General features: G+C 34.8%; 1 protein-coding gene across 1 annotated transcript; it reads left to right on the top strand.

Annotated features, from left to right (window-relative positions):
• Positions 1 to 24,932: 24,932 nt before the first annotated feature.
• On the top strand, positions 24,933 to 27,034 carry LOC113783094 (purine permease 21-like). The gene is made up of 2 exons (XM_027329129.1): positions 24,933 to 25,146; positions 25,644 to 27,034. Exons 1-2 carry the CDS (start codon positions 25,107 to 25,109, stop codon positions 26,759 to 26,761), a joined length of 1,158 nt encoding a protein of 385 aa, XP_027184930.1. The 5' UTR covers positions 24,933 to 25,106; the 3' UTR covers positions 26,762 to 27,034.
• The last annotated feature ends 894 nt before the right edge of the window (positions 27,035 to 27,928 follow it).

Raw genomic sequence — 27,928 nt, 5'->3', positions numbered from 1 at the left:
GAATCATACTGTCTGCGTGGTGCGGGTACGCCACCAGCCATTTTCACTTGTTTCTCCCTATCTTCTTGCAGCATTAGACACGTGTCTGTAGAGTGCCCCACGTTTGTACAGATTTCACACACCTTAGCTTCCTGAGAATTCCCTACAGCTAGTTGTCGAATAAAAGATGTCAGTTCAGACAGCTATTGCTGAATAGATAACACCTCCACCTCGTTCACTCTATGGAGGGGTGTATTCTTACGGGAGCCAAATTGTTGGGAATTCTCCGTCATTTCCTCGATTAGCTCCCATGTCTCTCTCGGAGTCTTGTTCGCTAATGCTCCACTACTTGCAGTATCAATGATGTTCCGCTCAAACCATTGGAGCCCTTCATAAAAATATTAGATCAATAATTGTTCACTAATTTGATATTGTGGACATCTAGTGCACAATTTATTGAATCTCTTCCAATACTTATACAGGAATTCCCTGGAGTTTTGCTTGATACCGCATATTTTTTTTCTTAAACTGGCAGTCCGGGAAGCAGGGAAGTATTTTTTCCAAAAATTTCTTCTTTAGCTGCACCCATCTGGTGATACTACCTGCTGGTAGGTAATATAGTCAATCTTTTGCAGCATCCTTAAGTGAGACAGGAAAAACTCTAAACTTTATTTGTTCTTCAGTAACCCCGGATGGCTTCATACTCGAGTAGACCACGTCAAATTCCTGAAGGTGCCTGTGGGGTTCTTCACCTGAAAGACCGTGAAAAAAGGGCAAGAGGTGAATCAAGCCAGATTTCAGTTCAAAAGAAGTATTTTCAGCTAAATTTGGAAAAGTAATGCATAAGGGTTGTTGGGTCAACTCAGGAGCAGCCAACTCCCTTAAAGTCCTGTTATTGGCCATGGTATTCTCTTCTCGTCCCGAATCACTTGAATAGTCAGTTGAAGATTTGACTAGTCCAGTTGCCAAATTAAGCTCGTGAGATACAGCAGACGACTGTCCGTCCTTGTGATTTCTGGTCTCTTTTCTCAGCCTACGTGCTGTCTTCTCAACCTCAGGATCGTATATCAATTTACTTGTGTGGAAAGAACGAGTCATAAACTAGCAAAAATATCAGAAACAAAATAAGAAAAAAATAAAATAAGCTAAAAGAAAAAAATGAATAATTTAGGCACCAGTCCCCGGCAACGGCGCCAAAAATTGACAGGTACCGAGCTTGTGCAATAATAATTACCTACTCAAGAAAAATATAAAGTTTTTATATAGTGGTGAGTGGGGTCGAATCCACAGGAATTGAAAAAAATTCGTTCCTTTTCAAGTTAAGAAAATTTACGGGGATTTTGGAAAATTAATGGAACTAAAAGAAGTAATATATCCGAGCAATAAAAAATGAAAGAAATAAGTAATGGTAAAAACTCTAGCCAAAGATACAATTCAGAAATGGTTCAGGCAACTGATCATTGATTCAAATATAATTCCAACATTCATTAGTAAACAGGTTTTTAATTGTCAATAGGATTAGACAATCAGTTCCTCCGTACTATTCGATAGTCAAGGTACGACTATTGACTATTTCCCTAATTTAGAAATAACCCTAGATACGACCTTAGGATTTAACTCCTTAATTGCATTAAAAATTAGAGAAACCCTGTTCTAATTAATAAACACGCAACGAGAGTTTATTTAAATTAGATTATACGTTCCCCTGACACAAACCCAATTATTTCAGTTGCAATCGGGATTAGAGTAGTCAAACAATTATAGATTCAACTACTCTAATTAGCAAATAGATTACGTGCATAATTAAATATTGTGCACCTATTCAATCACACACAATAATCATAGCTTATAAAAGCAGAAAACTTAGAAATACCAACGAATAGAAAAAATAAATAAAATCAGTTAGATCTCACAGTGATAGCTGAACCACATCTTCAGTTGTCCCTTGACTAGAAATACGAAATTTGTTCTCCATTAATGGAGAACGAGCCATGCAAAAAAGCATCTGTCGGAAGCTTATAATATTTTTCTTCTAATTGTTCACGAGCCAAAAAGAATGGAGTCGCCCGATCTCTTAAAAACAATTTCTTTCTTTCCTAAATCTCCCGTGATTGATTAGTTTCCTAATACCAATCAAACTCCTCAAAAGGTTCCTATTACAAATCAATTTCTTAAACCTCTCCAACTACTCCAGAATATCACGGAATGCAAAAATAGGAAACATCCAATAGTTGTCAATTTTTGAATTTGACTTGAATTGGGAAACTGTCCAATGTCTATCCCGACTCTCTAGCTTTGAATCCCGAACTTAGGCGTGCCCACGTGCAAATCATTAGAAAATCTTTATTTAAGCACTTTTCGTTCCAATTCCTGAAATTAACGCAAAATACCAGTTATGAGTAAAACCAATCAATAACGACGATATTTGGTATAAAGAAAAAGAAAATAAGAATAGCTATACCAACTAAATGCACCCTATCAATCTTGTAATCTGAACTGTAGTTTGGTAGGATTTTATGTTCTATTTTGATTTGTCAATAGGGTTTTATCCTTTGTAATCTCCACAAAAAAACTTGTATACAAACTCACAGGAATCTGAATGAAACATAACCCTTTTTAAAATTTTGCATGATATCAGAGCAAGATTCATTTTTCTTTTGTTGACCTTTGCTAAAGATTGTTTAATCACTTGAATTATAATGTCGCCAAGTGAAAAGTAATTAGCAAATAATAGGTCGATATCTGATGCTATTGATTACACGTCTCCCTACTATCTTCCATCCATTTGACCATCCCGATATGATTTTAGTTTCCAAAAATTAATAGATGACAATTTTCCTTCTTGAAGAAGAGCTGTTAAAATTGCTCTTGCAGCCAAAAACAAGCTATGCTTCATTGACGGGAGTCTACTAAAGCCAAACTCGCTGGTTTCAATTGTCGTAGCTTGAGAACACTGTAGCAATATGATTATATCTTGGATACTCTATAGCATCAGTATTGATATTACGAATAACGTCAACTATGTAGAATCTGTTCACAAAGTATGGAGTGATCTTGAAGAAATGTTTTCACAAGGTAATGGCCCAAGAACCTATGAACTGAAAAGTGACATCTCGTTAAGAGCAACAATCCATTGCTACTTATTACACAAATTTGAAAATTTTGTGGGACGAGTTGACTTCCTACACTAAATTACCCAACTGTAAGTATGAGATAAACAAGGAGATTCAGGGTCTTTTGCAGTCAAAAAGAGTATATCAATTTCTTATTGCTCTTTATGATAGTTTTGGAATTTTGAAGATAGAAGTTTTGGCCATGGATCACTTTCTATTGTAAACAAAGTGTATTTTTTGGCCCAACAAGGGAAAAAATAGAAAGGTCTACAACTGTACAATTTTTCTAGTGATGCAATTGCTTTAATAGCTTTATCAAATCGAGTTTCTCAGAACACTAGAACCAATTTTCATGGAAAGAAATCTTTCATTAATTGTGATTCAAAGGATACACACAATTTTTTTTGAAATACAAGGGTGGTGTTTGGATGGTGTGTTATTTGAAATATTATTTGAGATATTCAAAGATGACTTTTGTGAATAATGGAACTTCCAAATAATCGTTTGGACAGCAAATAATTACTTGAAATAATTGTTTGGACAACTACAACTTTTATTTATCCTTTTTTGAACCAAGGTAATACAAGAGTCCACAATTATGAGATAAATACTAGACATTGCAGTTCCTCTGCCATGATTCTCAACACTAATTCTGATTATTGACCTTTATTCGATCTACGATGGCAGCAATTGATTAAAAACTAGGTGATAGTTTGAATATTACAGAAGCTTGTCATCTATCGCCTGCGTTGCCCTTGGGCTGCATATATTTTATCCGCCATTGCATCGCGTGCTGCTTTCCACGCTTCTACCTCTGCCTGAGGAATGTTTAGCTGCTGCATACGTACCCTTTCTCTGAGGTCGGGTTGCATCTCTAATTGGATATTTTCATCCTCGAACCTTTGAAAATGGGCATCTTCGGGTTGTGCCATTTTCAAAAAATTATGTAGCACACAACATGCAATTACCATACTAATTTGTGTAGTCATATAGAAATTCGGTACTGGGCCCTTGAGGAATTTAAATTTCATTTTCAATACTCCAAACGTGCGCTCGATAACATTTCTAAGACTCGAATGTCGAGTGTTAAACAACCGTTTGGCAGGGTATCGTTCCCGAACATTCTTGTAGGGTAGTAAGAAATCCGAAGTGTTTCTATACACTGCATCTACCAAGTAGTACTTCTCTATATTGAACAAAACATGCAAGGGGAGCATGGATGCAAAATTAGTAACAGTGCTTTGTGTATATTGCATGTGTGTGTGCCGAATATTAACTAATTATGACCTGAAGGCGGAATTGGAAAATCTGATGGCAGCATCAACGCAGATTCTAGCACTCGGGCATCGTGGACACTGCCTTCCCATCCAGCGTAGACGTAGTTGAATCTCATGTCAAAATTGCACACTGCTAGGACATTTTACGAGTGTGTCCCGTGTCGATTGGTATATGCCATTCGCTCTCCACTTGACGGGCAAGCCAAAATATGTGTGCCATCTAGAGCTCTAACAGCATCCTGCCAATTATGAAAAATCAACAATAAATGGTGCGAATTGCAGGGACAACAAATTTTACACTTTATTCAATATACTAAATTATGGGACTTTACCTAGAACCATGGATAGAAATGTCTTGAGTTTGCTATTCTTGGGTGAACATTATCGTGGTCATACGGATTTATTATTGTGGCGGCAAATTTGCATAGCCCAAGAAGAACTTTGTGCACATTTCGATTAATTTTCTCTGTTGACCCATTGAATCGTTCCGCTAGCACGCGCTGAGTATGTCGATGACTTACCATGACTAGAATCATTGTTAAGGCTTCCTCTATTTCAACCCTTTGTTGATAGGATCGAGACACATAACCGTTATTCTGGAGTACTTCACACAATTGAAGGAAATTGTCAACGGTGATACGCATGTTTTCCATACAGCATCGGTAATGCCCATTGATCAACTCTTCAACCCATTGCTGTCCAGTTAGAGAGCCGTCATGGTGAGGTATTTTATCTCTAGTCCTGTCACGATGCAGCATCATTAATTCTGCTGCCAAAACCAACATTGTCTCATCCCTTTCATCTTCCTCAGCTATTGCCTCTCTCCGTCCTCTGCCCGTCCTCCTATTGTTATGTGCCATAGTACAACTACCTCTAGACAAAAACACAATAACTGTAAGTTGGAAAATACCAATCAAACTTGCCTGTTAAGGAGTGGGGGGATGATTACCTTCAAATACTCGGTGGCAGAGAGGTATCTTTGCTTTCAGCTAAAACGTTGGTTTGAGCCAGTAGATGGGAAAAGCTAGAGTTTTGTGACAATTGCGAGACTCCAAACACAAGTTCTGGCTAAATATAAAGGGAAAGCGCATTCCAGCAATAATTCGCACCGACAAAACTCACATAGAAAAATCTACCATATCCGACTTCGCTTTGTATTGACACTGACAGGGTTGTCATCAAAGCCTGCTTTGCAAAAATTTTCCAAACTGAATGATTTGAGAATGGGAAATTTCACAGGCAGAAGAACCTTTTGCTAGCAGATAATCGAAGAGAGAAAAGATATTGGATTGGATACAGCCTTTGCCTTTAAAGAGATTCTAGTCTTATGTTGAAATATCACTCCAGACGTGAGCCCCTCTGGATAGTAGCAAAAGATACTTTGGAGATGGGTAATTCGCCCTTCCCTTGTCTATTATTTATAGCCTTACTTGATGCTTTTTTTATTTTCAGGATAGGTACAAGGGTGCATCATTAAAGGCTAAAATCTTTTTGCAAAGCCTGAGCAACTAGCATATAGCTCCTGTACAATATGAAGACCAATAATTCGGTGGACACAGCTGCCATCTACCAAATAAGAGAGCAAACAGTTGCTGTAGCAAGCAACCGAAAGTGGACTGACATGTTGAGTCCAAGTTGTGTGTCATAATACACAGCTACTAATAGCACCATGAATGGAACAAACAGAAATGATGCACGGGAATTAGGGCAGGGGCCCGTGTGATAATTCCCTTTCTCTACTTCATTTGTTTTGGGGTAAGTGAAAATGTAAAAATAGTACAGCAAAGTTATTGGAGTAAGGGAACTATAGGGGCGTGGAATGGTCTATCACATAAATTGGAGTAAGTTAACTATAGGGGAAAATTTAAACTTCCTTTTTTCCTTTATTATACTTACAATAATAAAATGGTACAAGAACAAAGGAATGGTACAAGAAGTTGGATTGTAAAATGTCTGTTAATACGCAGAGTTTCGCGACACATGCCCTTGATACAATTCAGTCATCAAATAGTTTTGAAAATTTGTAGTAAAACCTTCCAAGTTGCTTCAATCAGATTAGAACTCATCAAGCAAACTTTCCTTCTGCACAGATAGCGTAGCAGGACCACCAAGGTTGTGAGTCACAGCCAATGATGCATGTAAAGCAGCACCATATTGAAGTACATTTTCGTTTACTTTGAAATAAGGGGGGTGCCCTAATACAAATTGTCCCTCAGAATCAGTGTGATGACAATCTGAACCTGCTATCCAGATCCAGGCAAAGTCCCATTCAATTAAAAATAAGCAAATAGGCATACTATCACATAAAATATGAAACTCATTGTCCATAACTGGATAATACACAAATAAATGTCACCAAAAGGAAACATAACAAACAGAGAGCTATGATAAAGCTCTACCTATATACATGCAATCCACACGAATGAAGCAAATGCAGCCAATTATTCCTGTCCCAAATCCATAACAAACAGAGAGCTATGAACACCTAGCCAACAATGAGCTTCATATAGATACCTTTCAAATACTGCACATATCCATTACACAATAAAAGTAACAATTAAGGACTAGCAAGAAAATCTCACACTGCAATTCCAGAAATTTTGAAAAGCAAACTCCACCCACATATTATACAAACAAGGTAGAAGAGCAATTTTTTAAAAAGAATAACAACTCCACCTCACAGTTCATAGCAGTTATAAGCAACTCCCGAAGCCTGGAAAAAAAAATACAACTCTACCTAACTGGAAAAAAAAGAGAAACTCCACACGCATGATACCAAACTTACACAAACCAAAGTTGGCAATTACTCGGGTTCATATATTCCCCTACAACACAACCATTGCAGCTGTGAATATCAAACTTATTTGAGACCTCAACTCTTCTGTTTTGTTGGAATCCGTACTTCAAATTATGCCTCACCTTTCTTCCTCATATGCCTTGCGACATATGCATATCTTCCAGCATCATCATAGCGCATGAAGATAATCCGTTGGCCTGAATTCGTATCTTCGGCAAGATACGAGTCTATTTCTACCTTCCAATCAACGGGGATATCCATGGCTGACACAATGTATTGACAATTTTCAACTTTGTACGTCTTATCTCTGTCTATACGATCCTTTCGATCACAGATCGCCACATCTGTGAAGTTGCCGATCTTGCTTAAAGCGTCTTCAAGTCTATCCCAGATGACCGGCTAGATTTTGTGCCTCTAAAACCCTCTCGCTCGCCGGAGTTACCCAAACTGGATGCTGGTCGCTTCCCACTACTGACTCCCAGAACCCTATAGCCATTTCCCTAATCATGATAGGAGTGAACCGCTCATACAAGCTGCAACTAATGGGCTTAGAGAATTCTTCATACTCGCTGTTTGACTGTTGGTTAAAAGACAAAAAAATAGATCATTTTTTACGTTTCTAGCTTCTATATGTGCATAAGCAAACTGGTCAGGTTTGGTAGACAAAAAATGAAAAGACTAACCGAAATGAGAGCAATCCAATGGTCCTTGTCAGCAGTGAAATTCTGGGTGTCCTCTTCCTACCCGATGCCAGTTTCGGCCTTGTTGCTGAGCCCCCGAAGCTGGCAAAAAAGTTTCCATTTCTTCTTGAACCGGTAGAATCTTGATTGGTAGCATTGACTTCATGTCCATGGTTTTCACGCAAATGATCGGCTCTCTGACCATAATTCCATTTTAGTGATCAGAACCAGTCCCATTTTTTTGTTATCTTGAAGGCGATATACATATCAATAAAGTGCTCATCCATTTCGGGAGTCCACTCAAACTTACCTCCCATCTCCTATTGTCAAATTTGAAATTCAAGTTACTAGGCATGCAAATAAGTATGGTAATTAAAAACTTTCTGAGGTGAGGCAAATGTATACCTTACGGTTTGCTTCAAAGTTACTAATGCACTCTTCAATATCGTTGGAGTCAGTGGATGATTGGACTGTGCAATTGGAGGTGCAGTTGATGGGAGGAGCTAAAGACACAAAAAAATGCAGAAACCTGACGTGAGTCACATAATCACACAATTTAGTAGTGAATTCAGGAGAAAAAACTTAAGTACGCCTTACACTAAATATTACACTACTTCTGTGTCTTGAGGGGCATCATCGGGCAGTCTCCATCATGGCCTTTTGTAAAAAGTAGGGAATGTTTTTTGGAAGGCAGCTCTCAAAAGAAATGTTTTGACATTTTCTGGGTTAATTCACGCTAATTTGTGTGCTCTACAAATACAACAACGAACAGGAAATAAAGTGGCACTAAGTTGAGTCCAACTACTACTACCATGTGGAGAATAAGAACTGATTAAGTGATAAACAAAAATTGTACAATAATGGCTAACATGATAGATGAATAGATACTGAAAGATTTTGTAAAACACCTTTTCTGCTTTTGCCTAACAACTGACTAGCATCTGGTGAAAATGACTGAGTATTTAATAACAACCAAGATATAATACCTAAGTAATAAATGCTAGATGGTACTAGAACTCCTAAATTGTACTAAATGCCATCCATGACTGAAAATTTGAAGGAGAGGTTCACTACAATGTGGAAACCATTACAGCAACCACGTTTGTAAAACCATTCAATCATACAAATATTTCAGGTATTCCAAACAGTTGCTGAAACATGAGGTATAATCGCGATAACTAGCACTGCATGATATTGACATAAAAGAGCAGCAGAAGCTTTGGCTGGTACAAGTTAAGCTTCGGCTTATACAACTTAAGTTTTGGCTTATCAGAAACTAGCAGTTTCAGTTTCAATAGCAAAACAAATCCATGTATATACAGCAGACAAAACTTCAACAGGAAATGACCTATAAGCCAGTGGTCATACCATTCAGCTTAGAAGTTGCAGAGGGAGCATGTCAAAACGTTTATTAGCATTAAGCTAGAGTCAGAGGCCAAATAACTCTAAGGGACAGACAAGAAACAGGTGAATCCAGCCCACACCAGCATCCATCAATGCTACATACATCAAAATCTACTCATACAGTACAGATGCGAAGCTTTATGACCATTAAGGTAGGAAGTTATTTGGCTAGCAAGAATTTTTTTAAAAAAAAAAATTGAATGTTATAGCAATAGGTTAAGCCGCAGCATCGTTGACAACTGCGTCCATAATCGCAGATATTTAGCGAACATATAGCCCCAAATTTTTCTAATAATAGCACACAGTAGGCCAACATTAGCTATACCAATTCGACATTCAAACAAGAAAGCAAATCCCTAAAAATTAAGATTACGGAAATTCATGGCAACTGGGAGGATGTTTCTCAAATTAATTCTGGAAAGGTGGCCATTTTCTTATTTCTCCTCAATAGAAAGGCTAGCCACACAGAAACCACTCTCCAAATTCGAATCAAAATAGGTCGTTTTAAGGACAACCAGGTATAAAAAAGTGCAAGAAGTGCTCAGATCATAATTGCCACAAAAAATTGCTGCTGTTGATCCAAATACGGGGATATCCAGATTTATGTCAAATGGAAGCTGGGTTGAATTTTTTCACAAAAAGTCTCCGAAATTGATGGTACCTTATAGAAACTCCTAGATCGGATTTTGTTGGCACTTCGAAGAGGGGGTCGAACTACGCCGCCATATTCTGAACTTTGTGCCGCTTGTGATGTCGAAAAAATGGTAGCTACTATGTGACGGGTTAAATGAAAAAAAGAAGCAGGCGGTTAAGGAGTAGGGGATGTTGTGCTTCAGGAAGTGAGGGATAAATGACTGAGATGAGATCGGCTTCATATCAAGAAGCGCACAGTGGTTGTGTTTCAGTAAATGCTGAGCACAAATAAATGATCGAAGGTAAATGGTGTAGATGTGTAAAGTAATTAGGACCCAACGGCTAAAAAATCTGAATGGTTAAACCTGTGAGCCACGCGTTGTAATGCATGGAAAGCCTGCACAGACAAGACCCAAGCGTTGCTAACCGATAAGGGTTTATTTTACGTATTTTTAAGTATATTTTATTAGTTAATTTTGATTTTATTATTTAGTTTTATAACTAAAATAACTAAGATTTTGGTAAAAATCTACATTTTATGTTAAAGTGGCTAACATTACATTTCTATTAATTTTTATGGTAAAAACTTCATATTTTGTAGGTTTAATGATTCAATCATCAAATGAAGTGCATTGAGAAGATATTTGGATGATTGAAGATGGATTAAAGTGGTGAAAATAAAATATGAAGTGTAAAAGGAGAAATGCAATTTGAGAACAAAAGAATCAAGAAAAAGTCAGCTTTGATAACTCAGACATATTTTTGTATTTTGACTATATCTAGAGCTACACAGATCGAATCAAGGTGATCTGGGTACCATTTTGAAGCTAAGAGATATATCTACATTTGGTATGAAGATATCAAAGTCCAATTCAACTGTTTTCTTGGTCAAAAAGTCAAAACACAGAAACTTATCTGGATGGTCGAAAGCTGAAGCCCAGAATTGACAAGTCTATGGTATTTCGACCATATCTCCGTCCACTGATCTCCAAATTAGATGATTCTTGAAGCATTGGAATGGTAATTCAAAGGGCTACAACTTTTGGGTTTTACATAACAGCTAGTTCGGCGGCTATCATAGAAAAAATTGCAGTTGAAGTGAGGTCAAAAGTGAAAACGGGTATGGCAATCGAATTTCTGCAATTTGCTCAATCATTTTTCTTATTTTCACACTACTTTCCAGCTAGAGTTGGAGAGAAAACGTAGGCTGAACATGTTTCTGATGCACAAAGGAAGAAAAATAGTTTATTGTCAAGTCAAAAATAAACGGTAGAATCAAGAGGCTGGAACTTTGTTTTGTTGACTTGGTTAACACCAGATTTAGAGAATCAAAGGGGAGAAAAAAAATGCGGTAGGGAAATGGAGGATATCATAATTTTAGGATAAAAACTGAGGCTGGTCATATTCTCAAAGCTAGCAATTTTTGCAGGAGCTTGGAGAGTACAAAAATGTAGTTCTTCCATTTCCTTAGTGTAGGATAGTTTAGCTAGTTAGTTCATCCTTCTTGTATATTAGCTAGATTAGGATGAAGATGGAGATGAAGAAGGAGGAGTTGAAGCTCAAGTGACATGGGTTATCTCTTCTCCAACTCTTTATCTTTTGTATTGGATTCTTAAGTTTGGTTAATCTACAAGTTCTGGATTTTGTGTTTAATATGTGTCTCTAAAGTTTAAGCCTTGGGTTTGGTTGAACTTTCTATAATTGTTAGTATTTATTATTTGGTTATTTGATTGCTATGATTCGAGCAAGTTATTTAGTACTTTAGCTCTTTAAATCATGATTAATCTGGTACCATTAATTGTGATTATCTAAGGTGTTATTTCTGCAATGAAAATTGAGATTTAATACTAGTTCAAGAAGTGCTAAACATAGGGAGTACACTCACGAAAGTAGAGGTGCACCTATGTGGTTTTTAGTGATTCATTTCATGTAATTTCACTGAAGAAATGAACTTGTAGCTAATTTCATGACCATGAGAATATGTATGGATTAGTTATAAGTATAATTGATTCACTACGAAAGTAAGATTCAAATGCATAAGGAAATTACACCATAACTAGCCTAGATGTAGTACTCAATGATCCAAATATAGCACTTGCATGAGTAGTTAGGGATACCACAACCTAAGGAGATTTTATTTGTTATTTTATATAATTTCAGTAGGTTAAATTTGTTATAATTCATTGATAGTCTAAATAATAGAGAAACTTTAGTAATACCGGTAATTGTTCACTCTTCCCTGTGGGATCGACCCGATATATACCCTAAACTACTAGTTGACCTGTATACTTGCAGTGAACGGGTGTAATTCGGTTTTTTTTTTTAACTTGTACGTATGTAAAATACCCGTCAAGTTTTTGGCACCGTTGCCGGGGAAGATTTGATAATATCGGTGTGAAGAGCAACTTTATTAGTTTAGACATTTTATTTGTTATAGTGTGAATGTTATTTTCTATTATTTTAGTGTTTTTTGTTTGTATGTATTTCATCACTTATTCTTCTTACTAATTTTACTTTTAAGTTGTTTAAAAGCAAATTTAGGTAATGAGGAGGGTAGATCAATTTGGCAGACAATGCTTGAGAAATGGAAGATTGGCAATAGATAGTTACCAAGTGCAAAACTCCTTCAACAAAGGTAACCAAGAATTTACTGAATGTATGTCTTTTGAAGATGGTTTAAGGTGCTTAAAAGCTAAATTTGATGTTATGATGCTACAAGTTCAAATGGACACAATTATGCATGAAATTGAGCAAGGGAGGAATGTTAATGCTTTTAATTTTTATCATGTGATTTGTGACTTGTGTGGAGGTTATCATGCTACTAATACATGTATGCAAGCACAAAATGTGGATTATTATGATGAATTAGAGCATTACAATCCTTGTTTTGATCAATATAGTGCTAATTGGAGCAATTCTCCTGCTTATGGTTGGAATAATCAATGTACATATAGTGATTATCCATATTTTTATGATTACCAACCTGAAAGTGTCCAAGATGAATCAAAACCATCTTGGGAGTTGGCAATAGAGAAGTTAGCTAATGCACCTCTACCCTGGGAATTAAAAAGTGAACTATTAGCTAATGATTCTAATGCATCTTGGGAGCTAGCAGTAGAAAACTTTTCTAATCAATTTGATTCAGCAATAGAAAAGCTAGCAAATGCAACTTCCGACCGTTTTGATAGGATTGAGGAAAGAATAGATGAATTAGTTTCTCACTTTGGTAGAATACATGAGCAATTGAATGCATTGTGTGAAGTTATTTTCTCTAATAATTTGCAAAAAGATCCTAGCATGAATGGTGGAAATGTTGTATGTGAAAATGGGTTGCATTTTGATCAAAATGATGATTCTAACTTATGTTTCAATGAGCAAATATCCATTTCACATGATAATATCTTTGGAACTAACTTCGAACCTCAAGAGGTGAGTTTTAATGACTCGGTTTTCACCCCTCTTGAGGAGTGCATTGAAGCTATATGTTCTAAGGGTATTGCTGCCCAAGATACTCTCATGGCATTTCCTTTGGTAAGTTCTCAAGTGGTGCATATTCAAGGTAATATCTATGAAACACTTGGAATATGTAAGTCACTTTCATTTCTCACATTATTAGATCATGTGGCTTTTGCTATTAAGTCACCTTTTAATGATCCACCATGACCTAAAATGGTGGATTATTCTTTAACCAAGTCTCCTTGAAAAATGAGGTTCAATAGTCGAGCCAACGACTATAAATAAAAGCGCTTATTGGGAGGCAACCCAATGTTTTGGCTATTTATGTTATTTTGGTGTGATTTTATGTTTAAAATATCTGTTTGAGTTATTTTTTTGTTTTTCCTTTGTAGGTTTGGGAAATAGAAGCAAAAGTGACCAAATGAGGTGAAAAAGGCGAAGTTTGATCAAGGAACTCAACCCCTCGATTTCAGTAATTGTTGTTTTTGATTCGTTAGAAGGGGTTAAAATGCATGTTTTGATCATTTTACATGTGCATGCATTGAGTATTTTAGCAAACAAATGATCTATGATGCATTTTGGAAAATTGGGGTATCATTTGTAATTATTCAAAAGTTGAATTTCTGCTAAATTTCACAGTAGAAAACGCGTTTTAATGAGTCGCGTTTTCCGAGTACTTTTTTTTTTTAAAAAAAATGCAGTTTCCTTGATTCTCTTTTTCTTCTTTTCCTCATATATTTTCTTGTACCTTAAGTTGCTTATTGTGTATTTTTTATAGGTACATCACCAAAACAAGGGTTTGAAGTTACGGATCGCCATTTTGATGTCTTGAGCCTTTGTTATAACTTTTGTTTCTCATTTTCCATTTTTAGGTTTATATCACTAATGGTTATCAAATGGAACTCATGAACCGTGGGAGATAGGTGAACAACATATCTTCAAGCTTCATATTCAATCCCAACAATAGGGGAGTATTACTTTTCTTTATCTTGATTTTTGTTTTTTACACATTGAGGACAATGTGTATGTTAAGTGTGGGGGGAGAATTGAGATTATATACATTGTATGTGATTGACTTATTAGTTGCAAATATTGGACTTGTGTTAAAATTCAAAATTTTTCTAAAATCTTGTCCAAAATTGCAAACTTGCACAAAAAATTTTTAAATTTTTTCGATTTTATCCAAGGGGTAACAAGTTCCATACCATTAGTAGTTCAAACTCCTTCTACATTTGAGATAAATATATGTGGCTTAAGCACTTATTTTCTCATTTAATTTGGAAATGACTATTATGTGATTATAATTTTTGCATTTGTAGGAAAGTATATCTTGTAAAGTGGAGAAAATTATGCCTTTATTTTTGCATATTTAATGAAATTTCTTCTCTTTATTTGATTTTAGAAGTTAAGTGATAAATATGGTCACTAAGTGCAATACTTTTCTCATGATTATTCTTTTGAGGAAATTATTATTACAAAAAAAAGGTGGAAAAAAAAGAGAAAAAATGAAAAAAAAGAAGAAAAAAGAAAATAAGATTTGTTCTACTCCAATGATTCTTGTACTTAGTAACCGGGAGTCTTCATCTACAAATGTCGACTTTCGTGTAAAACGGTACTTGAATTAAGAGTATGCAAAGCAACTTGAGTATGTAAAATGTTGAGTAACCGGCGATCTTCATCTAAAAATGTCGATCTTCGCGTCAAAAGGCACTTTCACAACTTAAGTAATATTTAGCTATATTATATGAATAAATCCCTCTTTAAATTTGAATAAGAAATGATCATGAGTTTAGGAAGCATATTATTGACCATATGAGTTACTTGCATATGAAATTGGGTAAGGATGAGAAATTGACTTGAATTTGTTATAATGGTGGTATAATTGGCTCTCCTTTACTTGATATTATGAGTGCTTGAGGATTAATGAAAGATTGCATAATTGTTATTTACCTTGTTTTGAGAATATGAAGTTGATTGTGTACATATATTTATTTTCAAATTTTGGATCATTATTGGTTTGTATTTCTTATTGCTTGAGGACAAGCAATAGTTCAAGTGTGGGGATATTTGATAAGGGTTTATTTTACATATTTTTAAGAACATTTTATTGGTTAATTTGGGTTTTATTATTTAGTTTTATAACTAAAATAACTAAGATTTTGATAAAAATCTACATTTTATGTTAAAGTGGCTAACATTACATTTCTATTGATTTTTATGGTAAAAACTTCATATTTTGTAGGTTTAATGATTCAATCATCAAATGAAGTGCATTGAGAAGATATTTGGATGATTGAAGATGGATTAAAGTGGTGAAAATAAAATATGAAGTGTAAAAGGAGAAATGCAATTTGAGAACAAAAGAATCAAGAAAAAGTCAGCTTTGACAACTCAGACACATTTTCGTATATTGACTATATTTGGAGCTACACAGATGGGATCAAGATGATCTTGGTACCATTTTGAAGCTAAGAGATATATCTACATTTGGTATGAAGACACCAAAGTCCAATTCAGCTGTTTTCTTGGTCAAAAAGTCGAAACACAGAAACTTATCTGGATGGTCGAAAGCTGAAGCCCAGAATTGACAAGTCTATGGTATTTTGACCATATCTCCGTCCACCGATCTCCAAATTAGATGATTCTTGAAGCATTGGAACGGTAATTCAAACGGCTACACCTTTTGTGTTTTGTATAACAGCTAGTTCGGCGGCTATCATAGAGAAAATTGCAGTTGAAGTGAGGTTAAAAGTGAAAACGCGTATGGCAGCCGAATTTCTGCAATTTGCTCAATCATTTTTCTCATCTTCACACTACTTTCCAGCTAGAGTTGGAGAGAAAACGTAGGCTGAACATGTTTTTGATGCACAAAGGAAGAAAAATAGCTTATTGTCAAGTCAAAAATAAATGGTAGAATCAAGAGGCTGGAACTTTGTTTTGTTGACTTGGTTAACACCAGATTTAGAGAATTAAAGGGGAGAAGAAAAATACGGTAGGGAAATGGAGGATATCATAATTTTAGGATAAAAACTGAGGCTGGTCATATTCTCAAAGCTAGCAATTTTTGCAGGAGCTTGGAGAGTACAAAAATGTAGTTCTTCCATTTCCTTAGTGTAGGATAGTTTAGCTAGTTAGTTCATCCTTCTTGTATATTAGCTAGATTAGGATGAAGATGGAGATGAAGAAGGAGGAGTTGAAGCTCAAGTGACATGGGTTATCTCTTTTCCAACTCTTTATCTTTTGTATTGGATTCTTAAGTTTGGTTAATATACAAGTTCTGGATTTTGTGTTTAATATGTGTCTCTAAAGTTTAAGCCTTGGGTTTGGTTGAACTTTCTATAATTGTTAGTATTTATTATTTGGTTATTTGATTGCTATGATTCGAGCAAGTTATTTAGTACTTTAGCTCTTTAAATCATGATTAATCTGGTACCATTAATTGTGATTATCTAAGGTGTTATTTCTGCAATGAAAATTGAGATTTAATACTAGTTCAAGAAGTGCTAAACATAGGGAGTACACTCACGAAAGTAGAGGTGCACCTATGTGGTTTTTAGTGATTCATTTCATGTAATTTCACTGAAGAAATGAACTTGTAGCTAATTTCATGACCATGAGAATATGTATGGATTAGTTATAAGTATAATTGATTCACTATGAAAGTAAGATTCAAATGCATAAGGAAATTACACCATAACTAGCCTAGATGTAGTACTCAATGATCCAAATATAGCACTTGCATGAGTAGTTAGGGATACCACAACCTAAGGAGATTTTATTTGTTATTTTATATAATTTCAGTAGGTTAAATTTGTTATAATTCATTGATAGTCTAAATAATAGAGAAACTTTAGTAATACCGGTAATTGTTCACTCTTCCCTGTGGGATCGACCCGATATATACCCTAAACTACTAGTTGACCTGTATACTTGCAATGAACGGGTGTAATTCGGTTTTTTTTTTTTAACTTGTACGTATGTAAAATACCCGTCACTGACAAGGCAAAGTACAAAATAACATGTGGGGATTCTACATTCTGCAAAATATTCAATCAGTCCAAACACCATTTCTACAAATTATTCCAACCCCACTCAGATAATTCAGTCCAAACAAGTCCATGGATATTCTACTTGGCATCCTAAGTCAAAATCTAAACCGATAAGAAATACAGGTTCTCCAAAAGCTACGGCTGCATGTACTTGCATGACTAATGATAGTTCCAAATCTGTACCAGTGACGTAGACTTCTACAACAGTACCTCCTCTTTCTCAACCTTTAGCTAGTCAATATCAACAACTATAAGCCTTAAGGCTCTGGTTAGATGTTGAATCCCTTGATTTGCATGCTAAAAATTCAAGGTTTCTTGAAACGTTTCGCCGGCAGCAGTCCTCCCGAATTCTTCCCTTGATCCCATTGGTCACCCCCTCCTTCTAGTATAGAGTAGGAGTAGATCTATCGTATCCGACAAATATATATATATATATATAGTCACCCCCTCCTTCTAGTATAGAGTAGGAGTAGATCTATCGTATCCGACAAATATATATATATATATATATATATGTATATCAACAATTGTTATCCATTCCCTTGATCCCATTGGTCACCCCCTCCTTCTAGTATAGAGTAGGAGTAGATCTATCGTATCCGACAAATATATATATATATATATATATATATGTATATCAACAATTGTTATCCATTTTGAGTATTGATGGTCAGAAAGTTGCAAACTATGTATGTATCAGTCATTGTAATGCAGCCAATGTTATTAATCAACCGATTTTTCAAGGAACTGGGGCCATATGTTGTTATAGGACAAATTTTGTGCAAATGCTTCAATGAAGGTTTGAACATGGGACCTTATGCATAAAAGCAGAGTGCATCACCATTAAACCAACAATTTGTTTGTTAGTAGTTTTGTTCTTCTTATATTATATATTATATTTTTATTCTTATTTTATTTCTCCAAAACAAAATTTATTTGGAATCTTTTAATAACATTTTATTATTCCTCAAACTCTATAAGTTATGAAATAGACTTAAAAAATCAATTGAAATTCATAAATAATTTTAGTTCATAATTGAAATACACAATTCATAAGTATTTTTATCTTCATCAATTCATAAATATTTTTACCTTTCATTTTAAAGATAAATATCATTCTTAATAAACTTATGCACTTAAAATCCATAAATAAACTAGATAATTACACTTAATAAAATTTTATACTTGAAGTTTGGTGGATTATTAATTAAATTTAGTTTGTTAATTCTTATAAGAATTAATTATTCTATGATAAATTAGACTAATTGAACATTTATTATGGCATAGTTTATTATAGTTTCAACAATATCAAAACTTATGAGACATAATATTTAAATATATTTAGTGACCCACCAGTTGGACCACTCACCTACTGGTTGAACCGATAACCCGTTGACCTACCTCAGGTCCTTCCTTGGGCCGGGTTTAATAACTATGAATGCAACAATAAATTCTTTCCTCTAACTCTTGGATTATTTATTCAAAGGCTCTGATCATTTCACACCCTACCTATCCTTACTATCTGAAGTTGTTAAAAATAAGAATATCAAACCTGTGTGTTTGCCTTATGGGTCTAACATTCGAATTTCTTATATAGGAAAGTTAATTCTTTCTCCTACAAATACCTTGAAAAATGTGATTTGTGTTCCAAATTTTTATTTTAATCTTCTTTCTATCAGTAAAATCACTAAATCACTAAATTGTGTTGCTCTTTTCTTTCCAATCTTTTGTGCATTTCAGGACCTAAAATCGAAGAAGCTGATTCGAGTGGGTGAAATGAGAGACGGACTTTACCACTACAATCAACCATTGTCACAATAGAATGTTGCACGGGACTTTCAAGTTTCAACTCATTCTAGTTCTACTCCAAATGTGTGACATTTAAGGCATAGGACATCCTTCTTTATAAAATTTGGCTAGTTTACCATATTCTATATGTAATACTTCTAATAACTTTTCTAAATCATGGAAAATAAGTATTTTAACCAAACAAACCAGACTTCTATTTCAATTGAGTATGAATAAATGTGCTTCCCCTTTTGAACTCATTCATCGTGATATGTGGAGTGGATATCCAAGTATTTCTCATTCAGGTGCTCATTATTTTCTAACTATTATTGATAATTATTTCAGGAGTACATGAGTTTATCTAATGGAATTCAAATCTAAAACTTATTTTTTCTTAAATAATTTCATTAACATGGTCAAAACTCAATATCACTGTTAAGTTAAAAATGTTAGATCAGATAGTGGTCATGGGTTTTTTCAGGTCCTATGCAATATTTCTTTAATAAACAAGGAATTTTGTATCAGTCAACTTGTGTAGCAACTCCTCAACAAAAGTAGGGTAGAGAAAAAGCATCGCTATCTTCTTGAGGTAGCACGTGTTTTAAGACTTCAAACTCATCTACAAATTCAATTTTGAGGGGAATGTGTTCTAACTATTGGTTATTTAATAAATCACATTCCTACTCGTGTCTTATTGGTCGAACCCCATATGAAATGCTCTTTCATACCAAACCATCATATGATCATTTTTGGGTTTTTGGCTGTTTATGTTATGCTAATAACAAAGATAAACCAAAAACTAACTTTGATGCAAGAGCAAAACATTGCATTTTTGTTGGATATCCTTTTGGGCAATGTGATTACCACTTGTATGATCTTGATTCTAGAAATATTTTTACTAGCAGAGATGTGATTTTCTCTGAAGATCAATTTCCATTTGAAAATGATTCTTCAATTGCACATTCTCCTTCATCTATCTTTCCTATAAATTAAGAAAGGCAGGCACTTGATGATTCTATAGTTAATTCTAGAACTTCATTGTGTTCTGATCATACAACTCACTTAAGTTCTCAATCAAAGCAACAATGACTCTTAAATCCTGTAGCGACCTTAACTCTGACTCTTCTTCAAAGTAGTCCTTTCTCGTTTCTACTACTTCCAATCAGCAATCTTCAAGGTCATCCACCCAAGGTATTCTTTATCCTATTGCCAATTATTTGCTTAGTACTTCTTATTCTTTAGATCATTTCAGTCCACTATTGCTACTTATAATGAACGTAAAACTTACAAAAAAAAAACAGTTCAATATTCTCAATGACGCGATGCTAGGGCTACAGAATTGAAGCACTTGAGGAAAATCAGACATGGACTTTAGAACCTTTACCTAGGCTCCATTGGTTGCAGATGGATATACATGGTAGAGTGTCATGCTGATGGCTCTATTGAGAGGTACAATGTACGCCTTATAGCTAAAGGTTTTTCTCAAATTGAATATCTTGATTTTCATGAAACTGTGCCCCTGTGGCACAACTTGTTACAGTTCAATGCTTATTGGCTGTTGCATCTATTAAGAATTGGCCATTGTATCAGCTAGATATTAATAATGCTTTTCGTCACAGAGATTTGAACGAAGAAGCTTATATGACACCTCCTCCTAGTTATCATATACCAATAAAGAATTTGATTTGTCGACTTCACAAGTCTTTGTGTGGTCTCAGACAGGCATCTCATCAATGGTTTGAAAATTTTTCTACAACTTTAAAAGTCACCGGTTTCAAGCAGTCAATTGCTGATTATTCGTTATTTACAATAACGAATAAATAGGTCAATCTTTCTTGCTATTTTAGTTTATGTGGATGATGTTATTATTACTGGTAATGACAAAAACTCTGTTGAGCAGCTGAAGACCTATTTCATATTAAGGACTTGGGTTCTCTAAAATTTTTTTGGAATTGAGGTTGCACGTTCTTTTAAAGGAATTTTTCTCAATCCCTGAAGATATACATTGGACATTCTGAGGGACAATGGTTTTCTAGGTTCTAAACTAGTTTTATTTCCAATAGAGTAGAAACCACCACTGATGATGATCTTTTTTACCCAGGACCTTATAGGCATCTGGTGGAAAAGTTAATTTATTTAACTATCACGGACCTGATATCACATACTCAGTTCATTTGTTGAGTCAATTCATGCACAAACCTGGTAAGCAACATTTAGATGCTGCTCAAAGAGTGCTTCGTTATTTGAAAGGTACACCAAGTCATGGAATTTTGTTGTCTTCAATTAGTGATTTACAGCTCTCAACTTTTCAGATTCTGATTGAGCCAGTTATCCAATGTCTTGGAATTCTATAACTGGATATATTACCTTTCTTGGCAATAGTCAGGTATCTTGGCGTACAAAGAAGCAAGATACTATTGCATATTCCTCAACTGAGGCTGAGTATCGTTTTATGGCAACAACTTGTCGTGAAATTTCATGGATAAAGTATCTTTTGATAGACCTTTGCATTCCTCATTCCAAACCTTTACAATTACCTTGTGATAATCAGACTGCTCTTCATCTTGTAACAAATCCTATATTTCATGAGCATATAAACCATATTGAGTTAGATTGTCATCTGAAAAAAATTCAGCCTGGCTTAATATCTACTGCTCATTATGCATCTTGACATCAACTTGCTGATATCTTTGCCAAACCACTGGATCGTGATCAATTTCAGTTTTCGCTATCCAAGCTGGGAATTACAGACTTACATCTCCAGCTTGAGTGGAAGTATTAGAGATTAGGGAGTTAGAGTTTTAAATTTGAGTTTAATAAGCACATCTTATGTGATACGCTACTGATATGTTGTTATATGTAAGTTGTTTGGTTTATAAATTGTTAGGATTTTATCTTGTAATTTGAACTGTAGTTTGATAGGATTTTATGTTGTATTTTGATTTGAAGATAAGGATTTATCCTTTGTAATGTCTACAGAGAAACTTGTATATAAACTCATAGTAGTATGAATGAAAGATAATCCTTTCAAAAATTTTACAGTTCAACATCTTTAAAACTGTAAAACTGTCAAATTTATGCCAATTGAATTTAACCGAACGTTTATGTGAAAGATCACCCAAATATTTAAGTTTCTATGCACATTTAATTCTAATGACTAATTTTTTTAATTCCAACTATAATTAGGTTAGGTGCCAACAACCAAGTATTTAAAAATTTTAAAAAATTGATAAAAGCCATAATCTGTGATGAAAGATAACTAATTAGTCATTTACTGATCACGTTAGTAATTAGTCTTTAATCTAATATTTCTGGTCAATCAATAATATTTTTTGAATTTCTAGACTCCAGACTAATTATCCACATGATCAGCATGTGAGTCCTAATTTACTATAAATTATGGCTAAAAATAGTTTTAAAAAAATAAATGCTAGTAACAGTACGTGAAGCGGATCTAGTAGCAATTGACAAAAATCAATCAGTGGGACTAAATGTGTTTAGAAATTGAAACATTTGTGATTACATTTGCTTTCATCCAAACTTTATGCGGTTGGAACGCTCTTGCCTCAAATATTTGGGATCAAAACTGCAATTCTCTCATAATGAAATGCCATCACGCAAGACTATTGACTTTTCATGGATAGGGCCTGATTGCATTGCAATTCTTGGGGAAATTTATTTTGGATTTTTTGGGGAAAATGCCTTATTCAAACACATCTTTTTAACAATGTTTGTTTACATATACATCACATTTCAAAAAAATATTAAAGTTTTTCTTGTAACAAAAACTACCTAAATTTCTTTAAAAATGTAGTCAAAATGGGCTCGACTCAAGTTAAGGTGTTACAAAAGACTGCGCTGATAGAGCAAATTAAAACCCAATTGTTCCGTTTGTAGTTAATTGAGCTGTCGTGATGTTTACTTTAAATCTTCCATTCATTTCATAAATTTTACTTTCAGTACCCTAAGAGAGTTATTCCTATGCTTAACATAAACTTAGAAACGGGCGGCACATCAATTACTGATAGTTTTTTTATTTGGCCGGCAGAGTAAACCAAAACATGAATAGAGTATAAACGCGGCATCAGATATCCAAAAGTTTACCTACAATCTCATATCAATATTAGCTAGATTTTACATAATACATAACAATATTCATCGATATCCTTAATTTCAATTCCATGGCTACTACTTTTTTAATATAAGATAATTTAAGCCATCACTGCTATTATTAATATCCAATATACTCCATTAGCACATAATTCAAAATCAATCAAATTCTCTCTGTAGGAATAACATCAATAATTGTAAATCAAAAATAGAAACACAATGCAGTTATAAATATTTCGGGAACACTTTTTTGCATAACAACCATAACAGTATAACCTATATTAGTCCCTATTCCACTTCCTATCTTTAATTTTTTATTTTTTATCACTGCCACTATCTTCATCTCCATCTAGTTTGATAATGAAATTATCATTCAATTTGTCATTTGACAATTTCAATTTGCTAATGCCTATCCAAAATAGAAAACAAAAATGGGCGCAAGGAAACTTTTTAATAATAATGAAAAAGAGAAAATTGGGAATAGTCACCATGACAGGTAAGCATTAGTGGTTTGGTGATTTTATTAGTGGCAATAGTACACATTTGATTGATAAGAATAAATAAATGAGTTTGGAAGGAAAACGGAAATAGAACGAAGAGAATAGAGAGTTAAATGAGAAATATTGTAGTTTCAGTTATTGGTTGACAATAGATGAGAGAACTTTAATATTTGATAGAGTTTTTCAATAAGTTAACAATTAATGAAGGGTATTGTTGTCTTTTTATCACATCAAGGGAGGTCTCCGTAATTATGTAAACCTCAAGAGAGTTGAGTGAAATTGTCGAAAAGCTCAGGGGAGGTTTCTGCAATTATCCCTTTTGTTTATTTGGCCGGCAGAGTAAGCCAAAACATGGATTGAGTAAATCATAACATGTCATTTTAGTTAATGAAGGGTGTAATTTATTTGAAACATTTAATTGTTTTTGCCTTGTTTTTCGGTGTGGTTTATTAAAATTTGGTCGGTAGTGATAGCTTTTCCTCTTTTGCTTTTTTTTTTTAATTTTGATTACTGTTTGGTTTTTTAGATTCTAACATGAGGATTAAGGTAAATATTGTCAACTTTAATCCAAATATCTATGATAAGACTGAACAAATTCTACAGTGAGCTTAATTTACATTCACCCAAATTTAGCATTACCCAAGAATAACTACGTGGGAGAGTTGGATAATTGAAGTTTTGTTCTATTAAAAATTGCAATTAGAAGTAACATAGAGTAGATTTATTATAGCGTAACATGAGAATGAAATATTAAGACAAGAAAGTACTTACACTCTATAATGACAAGACTCGCCAAACTTTTAAAAGAGTAATAGGTAAATAATAGCTAACAAATATATAGCTTTGTCTGTGTGTGAAAGAGCATATTTACAAAATATTCTTTTTGAATCTAGCAACCTTGTTTTCTAACCAGTTTTATGGCCTCTAATGATTCTATACTAGCCAAGTCAGTAGTCGTGGCATGGCGGCTATACATCAACTTATTGCAGACAGAACCAGCCCACATCTCATAATAAATCTACCCATTTGCCCAATAATGATTCTCATCGAATACACCCCGCACCAATTTAAGAGCAAAGCCTTGCCCAAAAGAACTTCAGTTGATTGCTAGACTTTGATGGTGACTGCTGGTTGTGAGACTGCAAATGTACAAGCTATTGAACGCTATTGTTATGGACAATACACATTCCCAAACCAAGCTAGCTGTATATATATTGACTAAGTTAACAATGACAAGAAGGAACTCATATGCTACTCTACCTTATCTAAGCGATTCGCATTCTCATTTCTTTGGTTCTTCCTTACACAAAATCTTCTTCAATGGAGGATGCAGCTCAAGAAAAGCAGACACATGTCACGAGTAAGTTTTCCGAGTAGATTATAAGCAAGTACGTAAAGGGTCTTCTGTCTTGTGCGATTATCTTGACTTGTATTCTTCTTGATTTAATTTTGTTTAAGAACTTTTCTTGTTATTGACTGTATCAAAGGATTTCTGTATCCAAAATCAAATAGTCCACCTTTAAAGTTATACAAAATCATACAAAGAAGCTTCGATCAGGCCGATCAAGAGCTTTTTTGTTTTCTCCAAAAGTCAAGCCTATGTAATTAGTCTGAAGTGTGCATCATTTTCAAGTACAAAATATAGAATTCCTGCCATTATCTTTTGCAGAAAGTATATGTGAAATTCCATTATTCAACAATTTTGCATTAGTATGAAAAAAAGGATTTTCATGTGTTTGCGTGAGCATGTGTTTTTTCGGTTTCTAACTTGAAGAACTTTCTTGTTATGTCCTCTTCCGCATTGAGAGAAATGTGGTAGAGAATACTAATCCTTATCTGTGTATGTTAATTTACCAGTTCAGGGAGCTCAACAATCAATATCTCCTGATAGTGTGGGAGAAGCCATTGGCAACCAACAGTCATCTGTTCCTCTGCTTCACCGTAACAAGAGATGGCTTCTAATGGCCTTATTTTCCGTTCTTGTACTCTTTGGCCAGTCAGCTGCTACGCTTCTGGGAAGATTGTATTATGAAAAGGGTGGAAATAGCAAATGGTTATCGGCATTTATACAAGGTGCTGGATTTCCAATCCTCTTGCCATTCCTGTATAATACAAAAGACAGAAAAAACAACTCAAGTGAACAAACGAAGACACCATCTCCTCTAGTCCTCGGATCAATATATATGGTCCTTGGCACTTTGCTAGCAGCCGTAGGGATGTTATTTTCAGTAGGCCTCTTATACCTTCCTGTATCCACTTTTTCGCTCATCAGCGCAACTCAGTTAGGCTTCAATGCTTTGTTTTCCTTCTTTCTCAATTCACAAAAGTTCACTCCTTTAATAGTCAACTCATTAGTACTTCTGACCACTTCCTCTGCCCTCCTTGTACTTCAAAATGATGACTCTTCAGGCTCCTCAAAATCCTCCAAAGGAAAGTATGCTATAGGATTCATATGCACCCTATTAGCTGCAGCACTTTTCTCTTCGATACTCTCTCTGTCACAACTTGCAATTAACAAGATTCTGAAAAGGCAAACAGTTAAGGAGCTTTTGGATTTCTTGATTTACCAATCGCTTGTAGCAAGTTGTATCCTGTTGGTCGGCCTTTTCGCTAGCGGAGAATGGAGGACCCTTTCTGCAGAGATGAACAAATTTGAACTAGGCAAGGCATCCTATACAATGACTTTGTTGTGGATAGCAGTGTGCTGGCAAATTTTCTCCATTGGAATGGTGGGATTGATTTTGAAGGTCTCTTCACTCTTTGCTAATGTCATCAGCACACTAGGGTTGCCGATTGTTCCAATTTTAGCCGTATTCATCTTCAAGGAAAAGATGAGTGGAGTAAAAGCAGTAGCAATGTTGCTTGCCATATGGGGATTCATGTCCTACATTTATCAGCATTATCTTGATGATTTGGTGTCCAAGTCCGGAAAAAAAGACGTCGATAGCAAAGAAATTTCCCTCATTCAGAACTGACTAATGCATTATCTGTACTCTCTATTACAGATCTATGTTCTTCATTTGTTCTTTACATGTTGGATATTCTCGGCTTCTACAGTGAAGTTCGGCCAAGATAAGTCCTCCTGTACTAATAAGAAGTGGATGATAATTGTGGAACTAATCACGGATTTCTCTTTCATAGCTAACATGCGTCTCTTTCTAACTGCCGTTTTCGCAATTCGCATTAACATTCAATTAATTCAGCCTAAGTATGCTACTTATCCTCGTGTGGAGAAGAGGTTTAGACAACTTGCATTTGTATTTATGTTCTCAACAGATAATTTGCATTTGGCTTCGAACTCCAAACTCTCATCAGTGTAACAGACAAAAAGTATAGGGTAGAGATACATTTAAAATCCAGACATCTGTTAGTATTGTAATTGATTTTTGATGTGGACTTATGCAAGCTTTACGCGGAAGCCTTTATGACACACGTTCGCGTGCTTATTGTAATTCTTGTTCATGCGGACGAGGCAGCCCACATCCGCATCATTGAAAAGTTGTAACTTTTGCAAAATTCTGAATTTGAACGAAATCGAACATCACTATACTAGGAAGAAAAGTAATCGATTTTCATGAAGAGACTCAGGAATTCAGGTTGATAACTACCTAAATGTGTTGCAACGTAATAATAATAATCTCCCAAACTGTATGTCAAGACCAAATGGGTCTTGATTTGCTACAAAATACTTAGGTTAGTTTATTTTGTAAAAGTGCATTGGTTGTTTGTGCTAATGCTTTAGAAACAAGTGGGTGTTCTCTTAGACATTTCTCCATTTTATCCTCAAGAGTGTTTGTCCCTCTATTGCATTAAATAAGCGGCAAATATAGCCTTAAGGAAGGTATATATAATACATGACTTGGTTGGAATTTTCTTTTACTTTCTTACATATTTACAAGTTTTCCTTTATTATCACGTACCTGACAGTTGGAGGTGGGAGGGATGGGAAGAGGGGTGGAAGGATAGGAAGAAAAAAAAAGGTTTCCCTTTGTTTCTATTTTCTACCATTTTAAGGCTATATTTGAATAACTTGAATATGGCAAGTTCTCTGAAGGAGAGTTGATAACCAACAATGCGAAATGGGAAAGTTTTGATGAAGGAAACTTCATATGTTTGCAAATGAGGGTACACTTCCTCCTTGT

The sequence above is a fragment of the Coffea eugenioides genome, chromosome 9 (genome assembly GCF_003713205.1).
Source record: "Coffea eugenioides isolate CCC68of chromosome 9, Ceug_1.0, whole genome shotgun sequence".
NCBI lineage: Eukaryota > Viridiplantae > Streptophyta > Magnoliopsida > Gentianales > Rubiaceae > Coffea > Coffea eugenioides.
Note: the sequence above shows the minus strand (reverse complement) of the source record. Positions and strands in the feature narration are given on the sequence as shown.

Coding starts and splice junctions, on each gene's coding strand:
- LOC113783094 (XM_027329129.1), top strand. CDS start 25,107: ATGGAGGATGCAGCTCAAGAAAAGCAGACACATGTCACGA. Junction 25,147..25,643: donor AAAGCAGACACATGTCACGA/GTAAGTTTTCCG, acceptor TTAATTTACCAG/TTCAGGGAGCTCAACAATCA.